Below are 26,215 nucleotides of genomic sequence, written 5' to 3'. Positions count from 1 at the left end.
ATTCATACATTTAATTTCCTCTGTTTTTCCGTGATAACGAGTTCATTTCATTTGTTTTCTCGAGATCTCAAGTTATTATCTCGAAATAACAACTGCCATTTTCCCGAGATAACGGGATAATTTTCTCGAGATCTCGAAACTTTGTTTTCCCGAGATAGCGATATAATTAATTCGAGATCTCGAGATAATGACTGTGATATGATAGGCCTGAGATTATGGAGAAGCCCGGGACCTCGTAGCTCGCCAGATATGTAGTTAACGACGACATCAGGCTCACTTAGATTACGCACACTAATGTGTATATTATCTGTAATAGCAAGGCATAATGCTATTTCAGCCTGCGTCAGGCTTTGATTGAAAGATATGTGACACGGTGACCGATATGTTCCTGCTCCTCTGACATTGCTACACTGAATGATGTTTCCTGCACTGATTTAATATACAACACTATCGTTTTGTTTTCTCAAGATCTCAAATTAATTATATCGTTATCTCTGGAAAACAAAGTTTCGTTATCTCAAGAGCTCGAGAAAATTATCCTGTTATCTCTGGAAAACTGCAGTTATTATTTCGAGATAATAACTTGAGATCTCGAGAAAACAAATGAAATTAACTTGTTATCACGGGAAAACGGAGGAAATAAAACGTATGAATGCGTGGCCCTTTAGGGCTTCCGTACTCTGCTGCAGGTTCACCATGCAAGCCTTATTTCAGAGTTTACTACGGGAACTTTCACACACATGCTGTTTGGTTGAGATTATCTTGAATTATGTTGGTATGGAAGCCAATTTGCGCCAGGCGAAAAAAAAAGGCAAAAAAGTTTCAAATGAAAATGACTCGAGCTAAATCGAAATTGGGACTTGCTAAGCTAAAATTGGGACTTTTTAAAAATTGGTATTACAAGAAACAGACACAAGGATGTGGTTATAATATCACCTAAACAGATAGTCGGGTAAAGTTTCGTGGTCCACAAAACAGTGTTGAAGCATTCTCCTAAACAACTGAAGTAGATGGGGACTTGTTTTAAAACATAAAAAATGACCCAAAAAAGGACATAAAATGGCCCCATAGTTTGTCCAATGTAATGCAATAATAATAAAAATTTCAAATGAATTTGGGATCTCGTGGGCTCCAGAAATGTTTTGTGGACTACAACTTTCCATCGGCATGGGGGCGAGTAGATAACCACATTTTCATATTTGAATAAACGTATTCTTTAAAATAACATCTAGTATTTTGCACGTTCAAATTTTGTTTATTTATTAAGTTGAATCTGTTGGATTTGACTGTAAAGTGCAGACACTGGGAACTAAAAAGCTGCTATATAATTCTCATTTAAACATGATCCTGGTAATGATCCGATAATAAATTAAGATATTTTTCTACACTCTTTCTGGACCATTATAATATGATTTTGAGAAATCTCTAACAGTTGGTCACTGCAGCCACACGTCTGCCTGTACAGTAATTAAAAATGAGGAGCTCCAGGCGGGACTTTTGCCATGGAGACTCTGGGAAGGAACAGGTTGGCACAGACGATCTGGAGGGAGTCGTTAATGTAGAGCGAGGTTTTAACTAATAATCTATATCTATTTAACTAACTAATCTAACTTGTATCTTTTCTATACTTTGCATAAATTAGTTTCCATACATCAGGTAAGTAAATAACTTTAATAACTTTACGGACTTAAAAAGAGAAAAACTTATCGGAATCTTTATTCCCAGCATGCAGTAACTATGTTTGCCTATAGACATTTTACATCTGAACATGCTGCTGACTACAAGAAGTAAAAGACTCATCTGTGTTCTGGCTCAACAGGTTACACTAAACAAACTGTGAATTGAGGGACGAGTGAGAGTTCAAAATGTTTCTGCGATACAAACAGTAACAATCAAACAGTTTCTGCAGCCACAGAGGATAATCAGCTTCCTGACTGAGAAGGTAAGAAAAGAAAGAAAAGAAAGAAAGGTAACAGATAACACAGAAGTGACACACTAGGAAAACTATGATTTATTGGTTTTTGTTTTTTTAAAAAAAGCTTACACTCATTGAGTACAGCAGATAAAATCTCCAAAAGTCATTTTTCGAAACAGTTGTATTTGGAGTACAGAGCTTCAGAATTTTTTTTTTTTACCGATTTTTCTTTACAATTCTACATTTGAATCAAGGTCGAACTGGTATTTTTATAAATTATGTAAAAACCTGATTAACACAAAATCACAGGAGGACTGTAAGGGACATCAAAAAAAGAAAAAAGAAATAACATGATGTGAATTTCATGTTACTCTCTTTATTATTGTACACAATATACAAACTGGTCCTTTGTATCATTTTCCTCACTTACGCCTAACTGTCTTACTCGGATTAAAAGGTGGAGATAAGTAAATAAAAGGTATCTAAGTATCTCAAAAACGATATGAGGTAAATGAGCATGGAAAGCATGTTAACTCCAATAAAACGAGCAAAGAGCAAAAGCCTGTGACAACATACAAAAGAGGGAGAAAGAAATTCAAGCATGAGTTAATTGAATCGATGACCAGACGCTACCAAGAGACCATTTCATACAGTAACTAGTTTTCCAATTAGAATGATGACAATGTGATCAGAGCGCCACACTGTGCCCCCCAGACCGAAGAATAAAAAAGAAACAATAACAAAACAAGTCTCAGCTGGCTCGCTGTATACTGAAACGGAAAAATAATGAGGTGATCTGTGAGTCGAGATAACTACAGCTAACAACACTTGGGAGGGGAGTTTACAGCAAAACAACACAGGCAGAAATGAGAGTACGAGTTAACAACATAGTACAGGTGGAGTTGCAGATGTCTTGCAGATAAAAACACAGCTTCTCCAGTTCTACAGAGAGGACGAGAGAAAACGCATGAAATACTGAGCACATACAGCACATGGATCAAGAGTGGTTTACACAGAAGCTGAATGTGTCTTACCTTCACCGGTTAGTGCACATTATCTGTGCTTGTCAGAGGATTTATGAGTATGATTGTTAAGGGAAGTGGTAAATTAAGCTGACTGAAACATGTAATGGATTATTGATTGTCAGAAACGTCTTGTTTTCTCGCAGAAGAGAGACGAGCTCTGAAGCATCCGGGCTGCTTCTGTGCTATTAAAAGGGCGTGATCCAGCACAGTGCAACGTGATGTAGATCAGGACCCCCAGAAAATAATCCGCCTGATTTCCATGACAGGAAATGAAAACTTCATTAGCTGCACTTTCTGAAGACAGAAATGAGCGTACAGTGAGATGCTCAAATTAGAAAAAATCCAATGGTTATAAGCTGATGATTAGGGAACTAATTATGTTTACAAGCAGGTCTTTGTGGCCGGCCTGTCAGCGCAGTACGGCATCTACTGCAATTTGGAACATTATTGCATCTGAGAGCGTTTATTGACACATAACAGATACAAATAGAGGCAATTATCTCATAATGGTCAAAGGGAAGCAAATGTATTGCAGTGAGTGGCTGAAACACTGGTGCACAACTGGACAACATTTACTTTAAACATGAGTTCATTCCTCCAAAACTCACTAAGTTTACATGCACATTAATGTTCCTTTGTTTTTTTTACTCTGACACTGGTCATGTGAGCAACATATCTCATTTGGATATCAAGAATGATTATGAACGTGTCTCTCGATCAGGGTTTTTACTGCAGTTTGTGAAAAACGGCCTCCTGCCTGTTAATGGTCTGCTCAGTGTTGCCTTGACAACAGTTTGCAAGGCCGGGGTAGACGTGATAGTCCCAAAGAAAAGCACACAGAAGAAACATCCAAGTCTTTGTGATATTTAAAAGTAGGTATGACAACCGTTTTTTTATATATGCACAAATATGGCAAAAGACTAAGAATATTTTGTGCGTGTAAACGTAGTCTTTGACATCCACACATCTGGCCAAAACAGGCAACCCCACACCTCTAAATATGAAAACACTCACATTAAACGGAAGAAAACACCCAGAGTTATGATTCAGAAGTCATGTTTAAGGATATTGCTTTTTCTCTTCCTTTCCTCCGCTGCTATCCCTCTTCTCTTTCTTTTCAGATTTCTCTTTGTCGTGTCTGGACTCCTGCAACACAACAACACAATAGACATACGAGTTAAAACAGCAGCTGTATTGAAAATAAAGCTTTATCTGTACATGAAAATGTGCCTTAACTGAAAAAGTTTCTTCAATCAGGTACAAGAGTGTGTGACACTGGTACAGGATGACAAACTGAGCTGACCTTTTTGCCTCCAGAGGACGTCCGCTCAGGTTTCACAGACTCAGCCTTCTCTTTACTGGAAGATTTGGATCTTTTGCTCTTCTCTTTTTCAGCTGAAAGCGGGGAGTCACAGGAAGGACTTGTGCTCTTGCTGTTTTTAGAGGAATCTGAGGAGAGAGAAAATTTAGTTTAGCTCTTTGTTGCACTTTGCTTGCTAGGTGAATGTCTCCTTTTGATTTGTCTGGAAAACACATACTGGTTCCATTCTCGTCCTTTTTACGTTTGGACTCTTGGCTCGTCTCACGGTCGTTGACAGCATGGTCCTAAGAGAGAGGCAACAGGACATACAGTACGTTAATGGTAGGAATTATAAATCCTGTAGCTAAAAGATGTTAGTCATGCATTTAGAAACAATAACTTCAATCTATGAAAATATTTAATCTATAGCTTGTTGATCCTTGTAGTCCCACTAATATGAACCCTGGCAAAGTTTAGAATAAAGGAAAAAACTTGGATGGACGAGTATGACCTTTCCAAAAACCCATTTCACAAAGTGCAGCGATCTTGTTAAATACTGACTCTTTTCCTCTCTTTCCGATCCTTTTCTTCCTTCTTCTCTTTGGATCGGCCTTGTGTGTTGTCTGAATCTTTCTTCTCCGTCTCCCTCTCTCTGCTCTTGGACCGGGCTACTGAATTGTAGTTGGCGTGGTGCTGCGAAGACAATTATACATGAACAGAGCAAGAAAAACAAAATATGTTTACGTTGTCAGGAGTGTGGTTATATTGAGTGTTGAAATCACGACAGATTTAAGGGCCCGGACACACCAGGCAGACAGAAAGCAGAGCTGACGACTGGGCCCGGCGGTGAGAGAAAGTGCTCCGATTGGCTGCTCAGCTCAGCGAATCAGCCCACGAGAAGAGAAACGGAAACAGAGAGGGAAAGTCCCTTGAGCCTGACTCTTAAGTATTCATTATTTCATCTATTAAGGGTTTCTCCTTATATCCCCGCCCGTGGCTCTTCGCCAGTGCCATCTGCAGCTTAAATCGGACATATTCTCAGTTAGAAGCTATTTAACAACAGTGGTGTGAAAATGGTCAGCAAACATTGCTTTATCATACCAACGGTTTGTAAGTCCCGTTTTCAAGTTTTCCTTTTCTGAATGACATATACAGACTACTGCTACCTCGCGGTATTGAGAGGTATTTTCTCTCACCCAGGCGCAAAATGTATGAGCTGGATGGCCGTCAATGTGTTCAAGTGCAGCTGTCTGGCCAAGACACAGGCGACGTGAGGAGACTCAACAATCAAGCTTTCGTGGCCTCTGGTTATTTGATGTCGGTTTGGTGCGTCTGGGCCCTAAGTTGTTCTGTTACACATAAATAAACCCCATCAGTAACAAAACAAGGGCGAGACGGGGAGTTTTGCAACCAGTATTGATCAAGCTGAATGATTGTGGTCAGAATTTCATGAATTACATCACTGCAGGGGCAGTGCTGTTTGACAAAAAACCTGACACAGATACAGGAGGAAACTTTGCTGCAACACTCACTGCAGTTGTCTATCCAAACTAACATGATTTTAACAATTATTACAACATGTTTTGAAGTCCAGTGGTCCTAATGGTACTGGAAGATTAGTGTTATCTCCAAGTTAAAGCAGGAATAAACTGTAAAAAAGGTAATAAATCACCTACTGACAGCTAAATCTCATGGCTCAAGATGAAAACAACTGGAACATTTATCTAACAATTTTCCATGATCTGTTATACACTATGTCAACAGTGTGGGCAACACTTCAGCTTATATTCCCTTGTTGAGCATTTATAAACATGATTTAAAAATAGCTTAAAAGAAACTATAATGCAGCTGGAAGAATTTGTCATCACCTCCAACTCCTATTCAAACGGTTAATAAATGACAATAAAGTTTTTAAAAAATTGTGCCAACATAAAATTTGTTTTCATCACTCACACAGGGACTTAAAGTAAAGTGTTACCGAACACTACATATACAGTACGAGAACAGTGAATATATACTGATGTGGGAGTAAATGTTTCTATATTCTGAAGATGAACATGATTCTCAGCAGGCACATGCTGATCAGTGACTGATGTTTTTCAAAATAACAGAGCATTCAGTGAAACATTTGAGTCACATTTTAAGATTTACCCCAACAGTTATTACAGTATACAACCTGCTACGACGTCATATTTCATTGTTTCATATCAGTGACTCACAGAGACAGTGATCGACAGACAGAAGTGCAGGGTGCAGATGATACAAACATATCCACATAGACACAAGCCTAGAGTAGCTGCCTCTATTAAATATTAGCTTGCAGGTGAAAACGCCAATTACTGCAATTACTTTGTTCCACTTGTGCTTCATTTCAGTCAATTAAAGCTCTGGTTGGTAAGATATACTAGAGGCATTTTTTGTTATATTTCCAGGAATTCTCTTAAGATCTTGACAGCAAGCAATAAATCAAATGTGGTGACAAATAAAAGAAAAAAAAAATCCAGTATGTGCAGCTGTCGCAGGCCTCTGATAAACCCAAGTGACTGAGAGGCTCCCTTGTCTCTCTCTGCCAGGGCTGGGTGGCATATTGAGCCCAAGGTACTGTATGTTCACAACAGCAATTTTTGAGTCGATTATTAAGTATTCATTAGACTAAACAAGCTCAGAGAGCTTATTGAACACAGCTACCCAGCCGTTAACATATCTTCCTGCTGGCCAGTTAGTGTCTGTGTAGGCAGGCAGCGGCGTGTTCATGTGTTTTGTAGGAGCGGCTCTGGAGGCATGAAGGGAGGAGGTGGGATTTTTTTAGGTTGGACGATTTCAGAGTTTAACATGCTCTTGCTGATTTCTCCAATCTTACCAACTCCAGCTTTAAATTCTGAATTATTTCACTTTTTTCATCGGTGTCAAAAACCATAAATACACCTAATGTGATTCAATATTGAGACAAACAAAACGTGATGAGACCCACAACGTGATGATTTTTGTTGTCCACAATGAATCTGTGTCAGCAAGTTACTAACTCAGAGGACAGAGCTTTAGTTTTTCATTGAAAGACGAACATCGAACCTAAACTAGTGTGTATTTTCTAATCAGAGTTTGGTCAACTGACTGTGTGTAATGTGTTGCTCGTAGTGAGGAAGCCTATGGAGCCTTTTAGCTTATCTTAAAATTACACATACAATTACACACACATTAACTATTGTTCATATATTTGTCTCCCTGTCTGCTGAATTTGTAAACAAGGGATTGTTTGCTAACAGGTTTTTGAAGGCGATGTATGCGAGATGTGGTGTTTTTCAGCTTCTTCCACTGCCTTCATGTGGGCAAAAAATATCGACTGATGCAGCTTGAAGGGTCGACTTTGGTAAAAGTGACACATGAATCAATCCACTTGTGCAAAAAAATGGACAGATGGAGAAAATCACAGACATGTAAAATGAGTTATTTCTTGTCAGCAGCTGTACACACAACAGATAATCTGTGAGAAGATACAAGTAGCAGAGTCAGTTCAAACCTTGGATGTGGACTCCTTGGGTTCGTTGTTATTGTCCTGTAGGGATGAATGGAGATGACAGATGAGCTGGGAGGGGGTGGGGGTTGGGAGGAGGTTGTCAGACAGCAGTAGAGAGTTGGAAGAAGGGGTGGGGGAGTTGGGGGAGCTGGGGCTGGCCAGACCAACAGCATACTTCTCCCTTGACCTCTGACCTTCAAGGACTAAGGCTTTGACAAGGTTATTACATAGAGGAGAGTTCATAAACTCAACATCTGGAATGTCAATACTAAGAATAGAAAAACCCTGAGCATATATGAAATTACTGCTAGTCATAGAACTACAGACATGTCTGCAATATCAGGCAGCATAATATAAAATTCCTACAGCACAGCTGGTATTCAATACATCTAAAGTGCAAGTGCTTTGTGTGTGTGTGTGTGTGTGTGTGTGTTTGTGTGTGTGTTTGTGTGCCTGTGTGTGCAAAACAAATCACTCAAATCTTGTGTACTTGACTGCATCCCTACATAGGTAACTGTTGCTGTCACTTACAGTTCAGGAATGGATAAGACACAGGGAGCCTATTTCTCTGGTGGAAGGGTAAAATAAAGACCTATCACAAGCTTCCAGTTGTTTGGGCAACGCTCCAGACGATTCAGGCTTCGCCCACTCTTTCCCTCCCTCTCTCTCTTTGTAGGGGCAGGCTTATTTTCCTCTGCATTTTTGGCTGATTCAAAACTGCGACATTCATTTTCTCCGTTGATCTCAGTTGCTGGTGGTGCTGATCTCTCATTGAACGCTTGCCAGGAGGTAGTACGACTGTTGATGCTGATGGCTGGTAGTTGTGGGGACAGCGTTGACGGGGCTGGCAGGACTGACTGGACACGTGTCTTGTGACGTGAAGGTTTGCATGCAGGCCGTTTTAACAAACGGAGATAGAAGGGGGGGCTGATGACTCAGCCGCAGCAGAGATGTGCTCCTACAGAGGAGGGGTTGCTGGACACCATCCGACTCTGCGCTGGTTCCGGGCACGTTGAGGGCAGAGTAAAATACTTTAAATCTTTAACCAGGAATTCTTCTCAGCTTGCAAAAACAGGGAAAATAATCTTGGGCAAGTAGTGAAACACTGCTCTTGGTGTTTAAAAAAAAAAATAAAAAAAAAAAATCTTTGCCATTGGAAAATGCGAAAGCTCTTGATCTGGCAAGCCATTTTACTTCAGGTGGATATAATTCTCAAAAAGCAAAAAAAAAATCCACACGGAATATAGAAATGCTTAAAAAATTTCTTTCTCCAAGGCACACTGACTGCTTTCATTAATATGAAAATAGATAAATATTTCAATATGAAAATACTCAATATATACAATAATTTCTTGGCTAAGTCCTTGAGGGGGTTTTCTCCCAATTCTGCAAAATATTATGCTGATGTCCATGGAATGCTTTCCAACTCCCATGGATTCGGTAGGGCTTTCCAGATGTCATGCATGCGCATGTACGACAACTCTCCTTGGTGATCTTCGGGGCTGCTGGAATGTGCAACGGCAGGGAACGCTCCGGCAGATAGAGAAGAAACGGGCACAGCCTTCCTCAAGCCATACTAACCTTAACAGACGAGGAGTGGGACGGAGAAGAGTGACTGTCGAGCTTTCGTCTTTTGTGATCTGTAAGGACAGGAAAAGGGAAATGTGTGTTTAATTGAGCTGCAGCATTCAACCTTAAAGAAAAGCTTCGATGTATCAAGTCAAAATGTTTCTATACTTTTAATGAGCCGTGTGGCGAACACCGCAGTATAACAGTTAACCAGAAAGGCTCCTTACCCCTCTCAGATTCGGCTGACTCCGATCTGGGAACTGGTGACTTGAGGGACCCGGCCACAGCGCTCCTGTCTCCTTTCTCCTTGCTCTTGGACTCCTTGATGGCATCGCGCTCCCTGGATGGCTCTACAGGCTCCCCGTTGCCGGCTTTGGCCTTGTCGTCTTTGCTGCTCTTCTCCTCGGCCTTCGCTTTCTCCCTGTCTGCCTTGGGGGTCTTCTCCTTACCCTCGCGTGCCGCCCGCTCCTCCTTCCCTGCTCTCTCGTCTCTCTGCTTCTCCCGGCGGTTCTCTGCCTTTGTCTCAGGAGTGCTGCCTGGTGTCTTTTCCTTCTTCTCCTTTTTCTCCTTCCCGCTCTTCTCCTTATCGTCCCGGTCTTTTACGGCTTTGGTGCTACAAAAGAGATGCATTTTTTTTCTTTTTTAAAACTCTGACATATTATATCATAAGACTTACAGACAATAACAAACTTGAGGTGCAGTTTGAGATAACTTTCTGTCATAGCAGCTCTCGAGATACCTACCTGTTGAGGGCACCGTTCCCATTGCTGGTGGTCACTTTGGCCGCTGCACTGTTGGCTTTGTTCACTGGCTTTGTGGTCCCCTGAGATTTATCTTTGCCCCGATCTGCATAAATTTAAAAAAAAAAAAACAAGCAGAGGATTTATTAACATTACTCACATGCATTTTATGATCTGTGGTGTCGCTGAAGAGTTTTGTTTAAGAATCACAATGTTTAATGACAATCAACTGATCATTTATATTTTTGTTGCTCTGTTTCTCTGAAACCAAACACCATCATCAGGGGGAAAATATTGCAGAGACACTTTTATATTTACAAAATGTAATGAAAGAAAATCTGTGACAGAGTGATTCAGCAATGGCACTTCAGATGAAACCAAGATGAAGGCTAAATCTAATAGAGTACAATAATGTACCTGGTTCTTTACTTATGAATGAATAAAATACTCCAGCATTGCGTTTAAAACAGCCGGGCTGTGATCCGAACCACTCACCGCCATCCTCTGATGTCCCCTCATCCGTCTTGCTCGTGCTGGTAGCAGGCTTGCCTGTGCTGCCGGGGCCATTCTGTTGACTGGCAGGGGTGGCACTGCGCGCTGGCTGCTCTTTGTGGTGAAACTCATTCTCAGGGACCATGTGCACCTTCTGGCTTTTCAACCGACCTGAATAACTGTAAGACGCATAAAGAGTTTGCACAGGGCAAGAGACAAAAAAATCGCAAGAACTTCTGAGTGTCACACAGTGTAAACAAAAGTAACCAACTTTCCCTGCAATTACAAATCCGCTGCACACTTGCCGATAAATAAACGCAAGCATGGGCACTTGTATGTGTTGATAAGTAAGTACAGACTTCGCTAAGAATGGATTTTGATTCAAGTCAATTGTTACCGCCTGAAGAAGAAAAACAAACTGTCTTGCATTTCCACTCTAGACTGAAGAGTACAGTGCACTGACCATCTGGCAAATTGTTACAACCTAACCATCCCTTTTCACAACAAAGCTCAAACAACTGGGTTATTGACACCACAGCAGATATCAAGAAGAAGACATACTAAACATAAAAAAAATATATAAATTAAAAAACTATATAAGGGGGGCTACACTACTCTTCTCTCAGGACCCATCTTCTCGTGTTTCCATTTTATTACCACACTTCATATATTACATGTCAACTGTATGCTCCACAGAGAGCTGTACAGCACACAATGCTGTGTTACCCCATTGCTAAGGCATAGAGGTCTGGCCTCTTGTCCTTCTCCTCGAGGCAGATCTTGTGGACACGGCACTCCAGCGCTTGGCCCAGGTTCAGGACCTTGGGGTAGCAGGGCAGGATCTTGGTGAGCACTATAAGAATATTCCGGATGTGGGTGTAATCTCCTGTCTCCAGACAGTGAACCGAAGCCTGGATAGAGCAGAGTTCGAGGACATGATCAGATAGGTTCACACCATCCATGGAGCTTGATGACAAATGATGAAGAAGGGCTGCTCACTTTAGTCAGCATGTAGTGCCACTTGTGCACCACATGCCTGAAGTTCTCATAATCTAGCTGATCCGCTTTGTTCCCTCCGTCAAAGCCTGTGGCTCTGAAGATGGTCAGGAAGCCAGGGTAATTAACACACTCCTACAACCACACAAAAAGAAGAGATGGGTTTAATTGCCACTCATCTTATGTCAAGATGCTGCAAATAAATAAATGTACATGGGGAAGAGAAAGTAAAAGTGGACACCTTCTCATAGATTGCACGGTCGCTATGCCAGCGGGTCACAGTCTCCAGCATGCAGCAGAGGAAACGTCCATAGCGGTGAGACTCATTCTCCGTACAGCTGGCCACAGTGTAAATGATAGCAGAGAACACCTGCAGAGTGACACAATGATTCAAATGACGTGTGTGGAAAAAGCTACACAGTGCAAGAATCTTTCCAGATGGTACGTCAAAGCTTTGATGCTAATTATCTCAGAGCTGCACTTGAATGGAATCTGACTCAATTTGACAAAAATTGTCTTAATTGTCTGGAAGTTATTAAACATCCTTTTAAAGCTTTAATTTGATGGTGCGCGTGGATTTTGACACTCACATTTAATCTTGGGTGTAATTCTAATGAATATTTCCACTACCGTTTTGCTGACTGGGCCAAAGTAGAGCATTCATTAACCACATTACTGATGTTAATTATTTTTCTTCGAAGGCACTTTGTAGCTTTAAGAAGGCTGCTATAAAAATGCAGTCTGATTAATTATCATCATCTCAAGTATATACGAATGTCTTACCCTGTCGTAGCACAGGAGGGTGCAGAAGTTGGGTGTTTTCTGCTGGTGGACCAGCTCAACAAAGCGGGCACAGTACACAGCATCGATAGAGGAGAAGATGCAGCGAGGGAACAGACAGAGCTGCAGGAACTTTGTTATGGTCTCGTTCTTTGTTGATTCTGTTGGTAAACATTAAAAGTTGTGTTAGTAACGTAAACATAGGAAATAAACATTAAAATGACCTCAAATATTGATGCTGTGATCAGTCATATTGTGTCTACGTGGAGTTAAAACTAAATGTGTCTTGTTCACCCAGCCTTCATTCATGTTCCTTCTATCATTTGGGAGAAAAATTTTTTTTTGTCTATATGCCTTCGAGTTTTTAAAAATCAGTCACACTAAAATAGATGCACTGTTTTCTTCTTCTTCTTCAGATACTTACTTGCCAACAACCAGTTGTCTTTCTCCAGTTTGAGGCGGTGGAGAACCCTTTGGACGTGCTCCAGCTGCTTCTTTTCCTCCTCCTGCAGTTTTTCCTGCAGGGCAGTGCAGCGTTCCTTCTCTTTCTTTTTCTTGTTCAAGGGCTACATTGAAAGGAAACCACAAAAATATTCACACCACTAAAGACGCACAACACTGGCAGCTTAGTTTAGCATAGAGTCGAGCACTTCTTTGCATTAGCTGCATTTTGTGAACTGTACAGGGACACTACAGATGCAGTTATTGTAAGCCACACTAAACAAATGCTTCAGTTAAGTGTAAAATGTAAAAATGGTCACAAGTGTTGTTTAGCAATAGCTGTGGTCCATCTACTCACTATCTCCGGGTTCTCCTCAATGGCTTTGATCTGGACCTTGAGCTTGTTGACCTCACGTTCGTAGGCCGAATGTGGAACGGCCAGGTCGTACATGGTGAGCGACCAGAAGGTGGCGTAGAATTGAGGGCGAAGGTCGTCCCAAACCCTAGCCGGATGGAGGGACACCACAGCCTCGTGCACTGGCGTCATCACCTGTTCGCAGGCTGCCACATACTTGTGTACCTTCTGCTGCTGCTTGTTGCCTTTCTCTGCTTTCTTCAGCTCATCATACTTAGACTGTGGGGAGAAAGCATTAGGGGCTCCAGTACATCCAAATTAAAACAGTTTATTTATAAGTGTTTGTGGTTAAATACATACAAATACAATACAGGAAAATTACACAAATGGCACAAACAGTAAAACAATAGAAAAAGAAAAAATGCAGGTTTACAGAAGCAACAATTAAGAACTGAACTACTCAATGAAAAGGACTACAATCTCTCTTGATAACAGAATTTTGGCTTATTGCACACCGAAAAGCCAACTCACCAAAATCTGATGGGCGTACATGGGGCGAGACAGGAAGAAAGCAGCATCATGTGGTGTGTGGAACTGGTTACAAAGGATGTCAATGGAGGGGACCCGCTTGATGTAGTCTTCTGTGCTTAGGTTGGAGGCCAGAAAGCCACCAAACTGCACCAGCGTGTCATGACACTGCAGGAATACAAATAATTATATCAGATAAACAAATTCAGGGATATTACTGCTGAAATAAAGTTAAGCAATAGGTTAATATATTGACGCAGAGTATGTACCTGGTCATAGAGGTGGCCAACAAGCTTGAGATGTTTCTCTCCACCTTCTAAGAAAACAACTCCATTCCGTTGCTGGGCCATTAGTAAACACAGTGGAAGGGCCAATTCATGGTCCAGCAGCACGTCCTTCAGACGTTGTGACGACTTCTTAGTGTTCCTGATCTGGCCGAAGTAGCCACCCTGTTGAGAGATGACAATGACCATCAGCTCAGGTGTGGCACTGGTCCAGGTTCAAGTTTTGCCCAAGAGACTGCATTATGAAATTATGACTGTACTTGAGTCTACGTACCTCAGCTTTGAGTTGCTCCCCTCCGGTCATGGCCTCCAACTGCTCTGAGGTCATCTCATCTGTGATCTCGATGCCAGCCATTTTCTGCACGACCTCTTTCAGTATCAACAGATCAAAACTGCAGGGAGAGAAAGGATGTTTACAAAAGGCACATTTCATGAAGTATTTGAAAGACACATGGAGTGAAACATTGGTTTGCTTAATTCCAGAGGCCAAACAGTGATTACATGGATTTCACCCAGTCAAACCAGTCAAACCGTTGTAATTTGGAACAACTTACCTCTTCCCTGCTTTTAGCTGATTGGTGACATACTGAAGAAGGCCAGCCAGCTCGATTGGGTATTTCCTGAACACGGCTCCACACAGGCTTGCCAGGCCTTGGTTGACAAGCAGAACAGGTGTAGGTTAGACACTTGTTACAACATCAAACAGTTTCTCTCCTTTTGCATGCAAATGAATGATGTGACTGCCGTACAGTAACAGGCCGGTAAACTGAAGCCACATACTTTGAAGCCATGAGGAGATGGTGGTGTCGTCATGCTTCATCTTCTCTTTCTCAGGATTGGCCAGAGCCTCAATGATGCAATCTGAAGACAGAGTTAAGAGGAACAGCATAGAAACCCCAGTGCCTCCAAGCAAACACAAACATGTCTGTTGTTGGCTAAATAAATAAAGAGGGATCAGTGTAGGATACAGGCCAAGACATCATAGTTGAGGGATGTGAGGTATTTCAAGGAGTCCACCACTGGAACGATGAGGTTGTCGTACCATTGAATCTGAGACAGCATCTGATACACAAACAGGAAAGAGGAGGGGATAAAACATCACCATCTATAGAGGATATACAGAACATCATACCTGGCCTGATGCCTTAACCTCGTTAAGTGGCAAACAAATCTGCTCAAGTCATTCTTATTGTACAAGTACATCAACGCTTCAATATCTACACATCAGGGGAGAGGCAGAGATGTGTGAAAATGCAGACCACTTCCATATTGTAATTGTATGTATAAAGCCAATAAAAAGAAATACAGAATAGTAGGAAATGGTGGGTAAGAATACATTATAGCCCAACACTTTGCTCCCGTTTAAAATGTTTCAACTGTTTCTACCGATTCATTTTATGCCAAAGAAGGAAGAATGCTATTGTTATGCTAAACTGACTGCAAATGCATCATACCAAAGTATAACAAGTGATTCTTTTTGTCAGTACGGCAGGAAAGCCGTCCCAGTTTCGTGAGGTTTTACCCAAGTGGCTTTTACTTTGATTCATGAATGTGTGATTTGTAAGCAGAGCTCTAGGTGTAAACAATTCCCAGAGCAGACGCTATTAGAAGGTCAGAAAAATCAAAAGGAAAGAACAAAAAAAGGACCGGTGTATGGAGTAAGCAGGGTGCTACATCCACCCTGATATCATTTAAAAATTAGACTAAAGCATAATGAAATAATCACAGCAAAATACACTCACATAATCAAAGAGGATGGTGGGATTGCTATGGCTCAACTTGCCAATCTGCCTTCCAGATTGTTTCACATTCTCTTTGGTCAACCGCCTAGGGAGGGGAAAAAGCACAAGACAGGAAACAGTGGATTAAAAACACAAGACGATGCAAAGAGTGCTGTAAGCAAAGACTGTCACTTCTGAGAGCTTCACAGCAATTGGAAAACGCTTTTATGGTTGTCAGCTTAAGATAAAAGTAGTGTCATTGATTTCTTCAACAGCAAAACAGTACTAGAATAATAACTCGAACAGAACAAGAACACAGTACTCCAAGTCCTATTTTTTATTCGAATGCTGTCCACGTTTGACTGTCATTTCAATACCGCTTAATGTCAAATGTCTGGTGAAAAAACAAAACATTTAGAACAAACTGCATGTTTTACCATCATATCTAGTAAATCCTACTGAGTAACATCTAATGAAGATCATAAAATGTGCGATGTTTAAGAAATAAACCTAAACATTACACCAGAGGTTATTTGCTTTGGCTTTATGAATGAATGTTGGAAAACAAAGGAAAGTAATATTCAATGGAATCTGGTCCGTATGTTTACTGTGAAGAGCATGAACTAACAAATGAGGTGGGTGCTCAGATTAAAGGTGGCGATGACGTTCTGATGGTAGTGAACTTCTGCTGATAGTGTGGTGTGTTCAAACCCCAAGTGACTTCCCAAAGATGATGTTATGGTTGTGTGTGAAGCTGTGAAAATACACTGCAGTATGTGTTGAAAACACTAAGAAATTTACTGGCAAACTGCAAAGAGACTAAATCTTGAAACAAATGGGAAATGGCTCCCCATTTATTTAAGGTTTACTTTATCTTTTCCAAATAACGCAACAGTCTGCAGAAAAAAGCAGGACTGTACAGTACGAGCGGTGAGAATGAATGGCTACACATTTTAAATAACCACATACACAATGAGGAACATGCCGTCTACTGGGACACGGTGCTGCTCCAGAGTTTGGACTGAAGACAGCAAAAGTCGGCCAAAAGGTAAAAAGACAGATGATTGCACAGTGAAGGTACACTGGGTGCTGCAAAGTAACTTACTTCATAATGTATTTGGCTCTTTCCACAGTTTGAGCTTTGACTTTGACCAACAGTGGATGGCTTGAATAGGTCTCATTCTTCCATTGTCCATATAACCGGTACCTGAGGGACCATAGATTGAGGAAGCACATTTAAACTGCAGCACTCGGAAACATTAGCAGGATTATAACAAAAAAAAGGGCAACAAGAAAGTACAATCTAACAGCTATAAAAACCTACACACTTGTCAAAGCAAGCTTTAAGGAAACAGGTTTAAAATAAACTTAACAAGTACGCTTACAAAGCCTGCAACTCAAAACAGTCCTTGAATAGTAAATCACCACCTCCAGTCCAGCATTATGTTAAACTGCTGTTGTGTGTGTGACTATTTGCCAGATAACAGCTGAGTCAGTTCCACCTTATTTACATTCAGCTATCCAGTTCAATTAAAGAAAGGTCTGCTTCTTAATGGTTGACTTGAAAATAAAGTAAGTAATTTGCTGTGTGTCATACTTGGAGCAGACAATGTTAAGGAGTATTTAAAAAGCCCCTTAAGATGCATCAACAGATTCAGCACAAAAAGCAACCCCACAGTACAATACCCTGACACAGCAGAGTATAAATTAACTGAGCTACTTGTGCATTTTGTACCAAATCCTTTCTTTGACAGTGTCGGCACAGATTGCTGTACAAGACAGCGAATTGCTCTACAAAGTGCCATTGTGTTCAGTAACTAAAGAAGGTGCATTATTAGCTGCGACAAACTGACACAGACAACTAAAGTAAAACAAAACCTTTGGGAGTGTGGAGTTGTCACTGCTCATCAGCAGTGTGCCAGATTATTCAAACAAAAGGCTCTAAAAATAAAACTCTGCAATTATTCAGGAGTGGAAAAGATGGTCTGTTTAACAGAAAAATGCGTTTTAAACAATCAAGCGCAGTTTGAGATTTTGTTGCTCATGTGAGATACTCTCTCGCCAGTTAGTAAACACTATCCTGGAGCACCGCCTGAGGGTTTACTATCCGACAACTCAATTAAACAGTGCCACATGCAGTGTGTGTGTGTGTCTCACCTGTGCTGGTATGGAAAGAGTTTGAAGAGGCCCCACACTTCCTCAGACATGCAAGCGTTACACTCCATCAGAGAGATGGAGGGGAGTAGCACCTGGTCTGCAATGCTCAGGAAACAACTCAATAGCGTGTCCTGCAAGGAACACACAAACAACTTAAAAAGGTCCTCACAGTAACGTGTTACAGAAATAAACTACAAGATCCACTGAAACAAAACATGTGTTTTCACTTGTTTAAATGTTGATCTACAGAATAGTCATACTGTCACAAACAAAGTCATTAGTTCTGTACATACCATTCGGTCTTTGACATCCGCTCTGCCATCATTTTGGTGCTAAGAGGTGAAGGACATCAAAGATGAGTCAAAATAAGATTAAGCTGTGGTGAAGATGTGTTAATATTAAAGTCAGGTTTTTTTTGTACCTCTTTCATGAAGGCCTTGCCCAGACGCACTATCTTGGCAAAGAGGATAGGGTCATGGGAGAGGTGAGGGCCAAGGTAGCCGAGCATGCTGAACGTGTCCCTGCGTAGGTCCTCAAAGCTCTCTGCAGGTCGAGGGGCCCGCTTGCTCCTCAGTGGATGCAGAACACATCCCCTCGCTCCCTTTGGGAGGCCAGCCCTGTGAGACACAGACCACTGTGTGAATTATTCAGCCTATGTTACTTATTTTTTCCTTTTTACTGAACTCCTATGCTCTAAATGTTGGTAGCAAGAAGAGGAATTAAAGAAATCAGAGGTTTGTGTGCTACACATAGTGGGCAGTAAATGAAACATGGAAAAATCAGCACCTTCTGTAAAGAGGCTCCACAGTCAGGTGCACGAGCTGGCACAGTGCCAGTGCAATGGCCTTGTGAGAAGTAGCATAGAAGGAAGGCATTTGGTCCATAATACTCTGGGCGTGGTGCCAGTCTCCAATTCTAAGCAGCGCTTCCAACAGACCGAGCTTCTGGTTATCAGGTGGCTGTGGGTACAGAAAAGAGCAGAAACAGAGTTATTAAATATGGTAAAATTCATTCAGTAGAGCAGAGTACAGTGATGTATAGATAGGATTTCAATTATACATCAACATCATGTTTTGAAGGCTAATAATAAAAGGTAAATGGGGTAAACAATGATGAAGCATCTGAGAGAAAAATTACAATGCAAGGATTCACGGGTTGATAGAGTGCAAGTTAGTATGTTTAGGTGTCATCTTTCCATATTTTACACCTTCTCAACCTCAACACTCATCAGCCATCATCTGACCATGACTTAGCCTCTGGGGCAGGAGCCAATGTTTTGGGGTTTCCAGTGTTACCGGCGGATATCCAGATAAAGGATATCTGGGCCAAGACCTCCTCTTCCGTGAGCCAGTCATTCTTACATTGCAACGTGAGACGGGAGAGTGCGAGTTGAGCGACGACAAATCTCTATTAACCGATATCTCCATATGAATGCAGGTAAAAATTTAATAAAGAGAATTAACTGATTGCAGATGGGGTTGGAGACTGCATGCATTCACAGCCCACTCCAACGTGGTCAATACTACTTAGACCAATCCTCTCATCTCTCAACATTCGTCCACAACAGTCTTATATTTACAAATGGTTCGATACCTTCTCATTCTTCTCCTCCTCCTTTTCTTTGTCCTTCTCCTTGTCTTCATTTTTCTCTGAGGGCAACACAACCATGACCAGCTTGCGGGCAATCTGCTTAGCCTCCGAGATGTCTCGTTTGTGTTCCTCTACGATGGCGGCATCTAGTGGCATAAGCTGGAGAGGCACAAAAGTTCAGTTTTCAGTCTGGGTGCAAATTATACAGCAGAGGCTTCTTGTATTTAACACATCATAGGTTACAGCTTCTAGCTCAAGGTTTGCAAAATTCATTCACATATTCTGACTGACACGTGGAAATTGAGCAGTGATATCTTTTAATTATTGTGACAATTTGCTGGAGTCGAGCTGTTCGATTTCCTTACATGTACGTAGAGATCTTCCAGCTCTATCAGGTTGTGGTGAAGCAGAGCAGCAGCAATGTGGTAAAGTGACTTGGGGGTTTCCTCGTTAGGCTCCTGAATAAAGACACAAGTAAAAATAAAATAAAATCAGATCATTATCGCTTAAATCAAACATAAACTGTTCAGCCACAACATGAAAACTACTGAATGTTGATGTGAGCAACATCGATCATCTCGCTACAATTCAAAGTTCTGCTGGGAAACCTTCGGTCCTGGCTTTCCTCCAGATGCCACTTGAAACACACCACCCACCCAAACACTGTTGTGGACCAAGTACACCCCCTCATGGTAACTGCACTCCCTGATTCAAGTGACCCCACCAGCAGGACAATGCAACTGGCCACACCACAAAAACTGCTCGGGAACGGCTCAAGAAACACAACAAAGAGCCCGAGGTGTTGACCCAGCCTCCAAAGTCCCCACATCCCAATCTGATCCAGCATCTGAGGGGTATGCCGGAACAAGTCCGATCCGTGGAGGCCCCACCCCCCAACATACAGGACCCATCGGATCCACTATACATGTCCCGGTGCCAGAAACCAAAGAGCACCCCCTTATGATCATGCCTCCACAGGTCAGAGATGCTTTGGCTGCATGAGGGAAACCTTAGTAGCTGGTTTTAATGTTGTGGCTGATCGCTTTAAGTGACAAATGAAATATGATGAATGCTGTAATCTTGGGATTATATTTTGGGATTGTTTGGACAGACTGCTTTCTGCAACTAAGGATACCTGGTCATTGGTTGGGAACAAAAGCTCTTACAACACACTAGAAAATAGCTGGGAAGCATTTTCAAACATATAAATAGGCTACAACATGAATATATCCTGCGTTGGATTTACCTGCTACATTTTAAATTATCGGGCACGTTTCTAGATTTTAAATTCTCACCTGGTAGAATTTGAACTTAAATCCCAGGATGTGGCAAAGGGTGAGTGGCTCACACATGTAGGACTTGATGAGAGACAGGAAAAATTCATCTTGGTCAGATCGGCTCTCATACACCTCCAGGATTATGTCCAAAACACGGTTAGGATCCAGGTTGAAACATCCTGCAGGCAGAAGAAACAGGAGGAGTCACACAGGGATTTAAGAATAAAATGTAGAAGTTAAGAGACCAGAATAAACAATAAATACCAGAATAAATAAGACGAAGAAAAACACAAATACAATACGCCTGAGTTCTTTAATGATTACAGTTCTGTAAGCGTCCGTCTTTGGTGTGGAGGTGTAAAAGACTACAGGTAGCATATGGTGATATACAGGTACCGGCCATGCAAAGCACTGTACACAACCTGGTGTGATACAATCCCCTTTGTATATCTTCAGACTCATATAATCCATTACTTTCAAAAGACAAGCCAAGCACGCTCAACAAGACTGTAGATGTAGGACTTGCAAGCATGTAGCTTCAAGATATCGACACAGTGGCACAACATTCAAACCAGTCGCCCTGAAACAGACTTGTTTGGTACCTATGAGGGACTTGATGCTCTCCAGGACAAGGTGGCTGGTGATGTTGCCTGAGAGGTCTTGGCCCAGCTCGGTGATTAGTTTGGCATAGCCCTCGTTCTCCTCCCTTAGCAAGTTAAACTTCTGTTGCTTGTAACTGAGAAGAAATGAAAAGATGACACAAATATTAGATCCTGATTATGAGGCACCTTTTCTATTCCTGTACGTCTACATTTCTACTAAACTACTTTACTTACAATAGTTTAGTCTTGATTTTTACAATCTTCTGATTGAACTGATGGGCTTGTTTTATAAGCCCAAGAGATTCGAGGGTTTCTGGATCCAGCCGCTCTTTCAGGATGGCCTCGGGAACAAAAAACTGAAATAAAAAATGTAATTAGTCAATTAAGTCATTTTAGTAATTAGTTAGTTAGTAGACACTGACCTGAATACCAACAGCTATTCATCTACAACACCAAATTAACTAAAACATCAACTACACTATGACACATTTTGGACGATGTCAGTGTCTGAGTATATAAAGTAACTGCGCAGCAACAGTGAGTACAAATGAGTCAAGTCCTCATACTCTGAAAGTACAAACTCTTTTCCTCAGTCCATGTGAGAACAATACACTTCAGACAGTAAAGGTATTCTTGTACCATGACCTACCAGACATGCTCCCACCAGCTGTGTGTAATGGTCACGTTTATTCTTTTCTTCCAGCGCACCGGTCTCTAAATCTGTGAAAAATATGATGTGAAAATAACGACGACATTATTATAATATAAAATACTGTATGAGAGTTCATTTAAATGCAGCACTTCAGATACAATAACTCAATGCTTAAAATAAAAACCCACATTTACCTAGTATACTGAACACATCGGCTAAAATTGATGGCATGTCATCTCGGAGTTCCTGAAAGCAAAACAGATGTTGACAACGTTTGAACTGGAACAACATCTACATCATAAGTCATCATCAAATCAGGCTCATTACTCATAATAACAACATTATTTTTGAAGGCAATGCCTTTCAACATTTTAATAACAATGTCTGATAGCTTATATGTCACACGATGGTCTGAAACATGAGGTGCCTTTACAAACAGGCTGAGTGCAAAGTCATGGCATTAAGAATAAATCAGCCGAAGCCCGGGAAGCAACAAGAACAAAATCATACAACATTCTGCATCTATGAGGTGTCAGAAAATTAAAGTAATGCAGAAACCGAACATGAAGGAATGAATAAAGGTAATAAACAAGGAATAAAAGGGTTGCATCTTTTTAAATTCACAGCACAGACACTGCTTTGTGCTTCTATCGGTTTAACCCTCAAGTAAAAAACATTTTAAAAAGGTTTTATACCATCATGTCCCCAAGGACGCTGGCGACAAGATCCAACTTGAGGTTCCCCTGTACAACTTGCCAGCAGAGCTCATATAAGGCTGCTTGTATGTCTGGAGGAGTAAAAAAGACACGGCAAAATCATTTTAGACTGAGTTTAACCAGACATGCAGTAGGGATCAGATGAGCGTCACAAGAGCCGGGACCACTAATGCACATTTGTTTTCTGATAACTTATCCAAAACATTTCAGTTTGCATTCACACATTTTGTTGTGCAACAACAAAGCCACAGTGACACCGATCAACTCATCACACCGGAGCAAACACATCGTTCTGACGGGGCCGTCTACAAGTCACAGCTTGACTGAATGACGTTATATTATGAAGACCTATCTGCACTGTGGCAGCGTTTCAAGAAGTTAAATTACACAATCTTCGGTGGTATTTGACCCTACAATTAAATTATTGGAGCAGATATCGTTTGAATGAGATTTGTTTAAGATCTACATGTGTTTAGTTCTGGTGATAAAAGCTTTGTTGCTCCCCTCTGGCACAAAAAGCGACATGTTATAGAAGCTAATGTGAACATTTATCTGTTAAAATAAACCCTGTAAGATAGTTGATCAGTGAGTTTCTCTCCCAAAACATCAAATACTGACACCGGCCACCGACACAAAGCCCATCGGTGTTTGATGAGGTGGGAATGAGACTCAACAATGATCTTCACAACGTTACATTAATAATACGTCTCACTGCTTTTCCATCTTAAACATTTCAACTGTAAATGGACTGGAGAGCGTTTCTTTCAGTTACACTGACATACACAGTGTACAACACATTTTGAAATGTTTCCTTTTCTTACATCGCTGATCAGTTCAAACCTCCCCAGTCCCTGTGATGGATGTGTGAACAACAATGGAGCGACTTACCTCTAACCTCACTTCCATGATCGGTTTTCTCTGTCAGTTCTTTGCAGAGTTGTACGCTGTGAAGAAAAAAGACAAAGTTCTGGTCAGTTTGGCTGCTTTAATGTCTGTAGTCTGTAAAACTCACTCTAACAAAGCTTTATACAACTTATTCACACCCATGAAAAAAAATGACTCAACCACACACTAATAGTTTAACATCTGGGTTACTTATGCATTTAAAACTATGCCACCTCATGCACAAAACCCCAGATAATATGAGAAGTCTGGATTAGATAGCTCACAGGAAACTTTTCACAATCTGGGTGTGTCAGAAACGACATAACTCAAGGCTGTCCTCGTTGACTGAGTGTCGCCTCAAAGTCTTCCTTAAATTGAAAGCACCAACAATAGACAAGTTGACCGCCTGTGCCACCGAGTCAACAAGCTCAATCAGTCGGAGATGCTCGATGGCACCAAACTCACCTGTGATTAATCCCACGAGTACGACTGAGTGATATCAGACAAACATACCAATGTCCACAAAAATCGTTAGCTGGCTTGTGCAGAAAAGACATTTCGCTTGAGAAACAGTGAACGTGTTATAACAATGTGACACTTTGATTATCAGCACACGAAAATGCCCTTTCACTTTCAGAGAAGTGTCACTGCACAGGACTGCACCCCTGAAGTGACAGGGAGGTATGTCTGACTGCTGAATTTTCAACTGGGATTTGTGATTTTTTTCAGCTGGTTTGTGGAAAAGGAAACTATCCGGGGTTATTTATTTTTTTTACTGAACATTATTGAAGCACTTGTTGTGGCTGCTGGATTGACTGCAGCTCTACAGCTTCATCTCAGCAGCTCAGATCACATTAAATATGAAGTGTTTGACAGTCAGTGCACAGGAGGAGGTCTGTGGCAGAGACAGAATAAGATGCATCATTTACATACATATGAGCTTTTCCTCCGGAGACATTTTGCCATTTTGCTGCAATTACTGAAACAATTTTCTAATACAGCCCCAAACACAAGCATCTCACTGCAGGCCTTACTTAAATATGCAAGGCCTACAACTACACATAGTGGCTGGTACTACGGATAAGCCTATTGTGTCTCCTGCATGTACATGATGGCTGCGAGCAAGAAAATGCCATTCAATCAGCGTTTTCCAATCTAAGACTGATAAAAAAGAGCAAACCTATTCTGCCCTCGGTTTTGGTTTCCAGCTGTTGTAAGGGCGAGCTATGTAGCTGCCTAGGTTAGTAGGTTTTAACGCTGTGTTGATAAAGTTGATGCTCGCTGTCCAGATATCATCGATTAGCACCGACCGCATGATTTAGTATGGAAATACAGTTTTGACTAAATTAAGCTAGCTACACTTTCAACCAGCGAACGGAGGGATGTGGAAGCGTTAACCAACTACCTCGCTAAACGCTATCCGACAAGCTAACGTTATACTGGACGTTAACACCTCTTCTCCAAGAAGTTTCACTTCAGAAGAGCAGCTTTATCGAAGAAAAATCACTAATGTTGAAAGTCATTGTCATTTTTTTTTTTAATATAATGCCAGTCCCAGGCAATTTAACGTCTAATAAGTCAGTCGACATCAAGGATGCTGTAGCTAGCGTTACAGCTAACTTGCTATAACGTTGTGTCAAGACCCGTAATTTCCCTCCACTTGATTACTATAACTGTTCACGCTGGCAGTGCAGTTCATTTTCGCCAATTGCTCATCAGTTTTATGTTGACAGATAACATTTACTAATAATCTGAATTTTAGCACCGAATTCACTTTATTTTGGACGCTGGGACAATATCGATGCGGCAAGAGAGTGAGCTCAATGGACTAGCTGAAGCTAGCTTTGAAAGCTACCGTGTTTACAAACGGTCAAGCAGGAGCGTAAGCTAGCCGAATTGCTAGCTTGCAGGGAACGTTAGCTAGTTGAAGCTAACTGGCTATATTTGAGTAACGACTGCGCTACATAGCACGGAGTAAATCGACCGCAATCAAATCCAAATGTCAACTACACGATATGCTTATTATTTTCAAACAGCGGCGTTAGCTATCGTTAGCGGGCCAACCGAAGCGATTTCTAGCTTGCTAACGTTACCGCTTCTGTTAGCCGTAGCTAACACACTTGAAAGACTGGCCTCAAATTGCAACGCTAGCTGCGTATTTTTTTATTGGTAAGCTCATATAAGCGAACAACTGATTAACCGCTATAACCTCTGACACCGTGTTGTAGTTCAAATGTACTCACAACTCGTGTTTTCCTGATTTTTCCCAGTTTTTGATCCATTCACCAGGGAGGATAAGTGTCGCCATCTTCCATACACACAGCCCGGATGTCTAAATCATCATGGCACACACAGGGTCAAATGTGGTGTTAGCTTGCTGCTGCTGCTGCTGCCGCTAGCTCACAGTTGCATGGTGGGACACGGAGGTCTTTCTCTGAGGGCTTTGTTACTACGGAACTTTGTGTTCTGTCCCACGAGTGGGTCCAGGTTTATAAGAAGAAAAGCTGCTTGTGTGGACTCTTAATATAACATAATATAAATCAAGCACGAGCTACGTTTATAAAATCCCCTCTGAACTTGTTTTGTGTGTGCAGGCAGCAGGCTGGTGAATCATGTGCAATGTTGTCAATTACATATAATATGAATTAAAATTAAATGTAAGTATTTGGAAGTATA

General features: G+C 41.3%; 1 protein-coding gene across 3 annotated transcripts; it reads right to left on the bottom strand.

Moving 5' to 3' along the window:
• Positions 1-1,988: 1,988 nt before the first annotated feature.
• On the bottom strand, positions 1,989-25,977 carry thoc2 (THO complex 2). 3 transcript variants are annotated; one of them, XM_084373109.1, is made up of 39 exons: positions 25,783-25,975; positions 23,543-23,598; positions 22,634-22,725; positions 22,133-22,184; positions 21,936-22,006; positions 21,521-21,642; positions 21,287-21,420; positions 20,703-20,863; positions 19,773-19,865; positions 19,411-19,566; positions 18,604-18,776; positions 18,239-18,434; positions 18,111-18,149; positions 17,818-17,948; positions 16,766-16,867; positions 15,682-15,766; positions 14,908-15,001; positions 14,720-14,800; positions 14,494-14,590; positions 14,214-14,331; positions 13,925-14,104; positions 13,659-13,823; positions 13,131-13,406; positions 12,756-12,897; positions 12,335-12,492; positions 11,793-11,921; positions 11,555-11,686; positions 11,282-11,466; positions 10,559-10,734; positions 10,067-10,169; positions 9,551-9,936; positions 9,336-9,394; positions 7,758-7,793; positions 4,802-4,933; positions 4,479-4,545; positions 4,244-4,389; positions 4,010-4,086; positions 2,950-2,996; positions 1,989-2,857 (listed from the first exon to the last, which is right to left on the bottom strand). In XM_084373109.1, the coding sequence occupies exons 1-38, from the start codon at positions 25,845-25,847 to the stop codon at positions 2,969-2,971; spliced, it is 4,695 nt and encodes a 1,564-aa protein (XP_084229235.1). In that variant the 5' UTR covers positions 25,848-25,975; the 3' UTR covers positions 1,989-2,857; positions 2,950-2,968. The 3 variants fall into 3 exon arrangements, 1 of the variants encoding a protein (XP_084229235.1); XR_014624039.1 differs by lacking the exons at positions 1,989-2,857; positions 2,950-2,996; positions 4,010-4,086; positions 4,244-4,389; positions 4,479-4,545 and having other exon boundaries at positions 4,838-4,933; positions 8,286-9,394; positions 25,783-25,977; XR_014624040.1 differs by lacking the exons at positions 1,989-2,857; positions 2,950-2,996; positions 4,010-4,086; ... (2 more) ...; positions 4,802-4,933; positions 7,758-7,793 and adding an exon at positions 7,882-7,963 and having other exon boundaries at positions 8,286-9,394; positions 25,783-25,977.
• Positions 25,978-26,215: the final 238 nt, after the last annotated feature.

Source organism: Pagrus pagrus (assembly GCF_965226575.1).
Source record: "Pagrus pagrus genome assembly, chromosome: 14".
Taxonomy (NCBI): domain Eukaryota; kingdom Metazoa; phylum Chordata; class Actinopteri; order Spariformes; family Sparidae; genus Pagrus; species Pagrus pagrus.
Note: the sequence above shows the minus strand (reverse complement) of the source record. Positions and strands in the feature narration are given on the sequence as shown.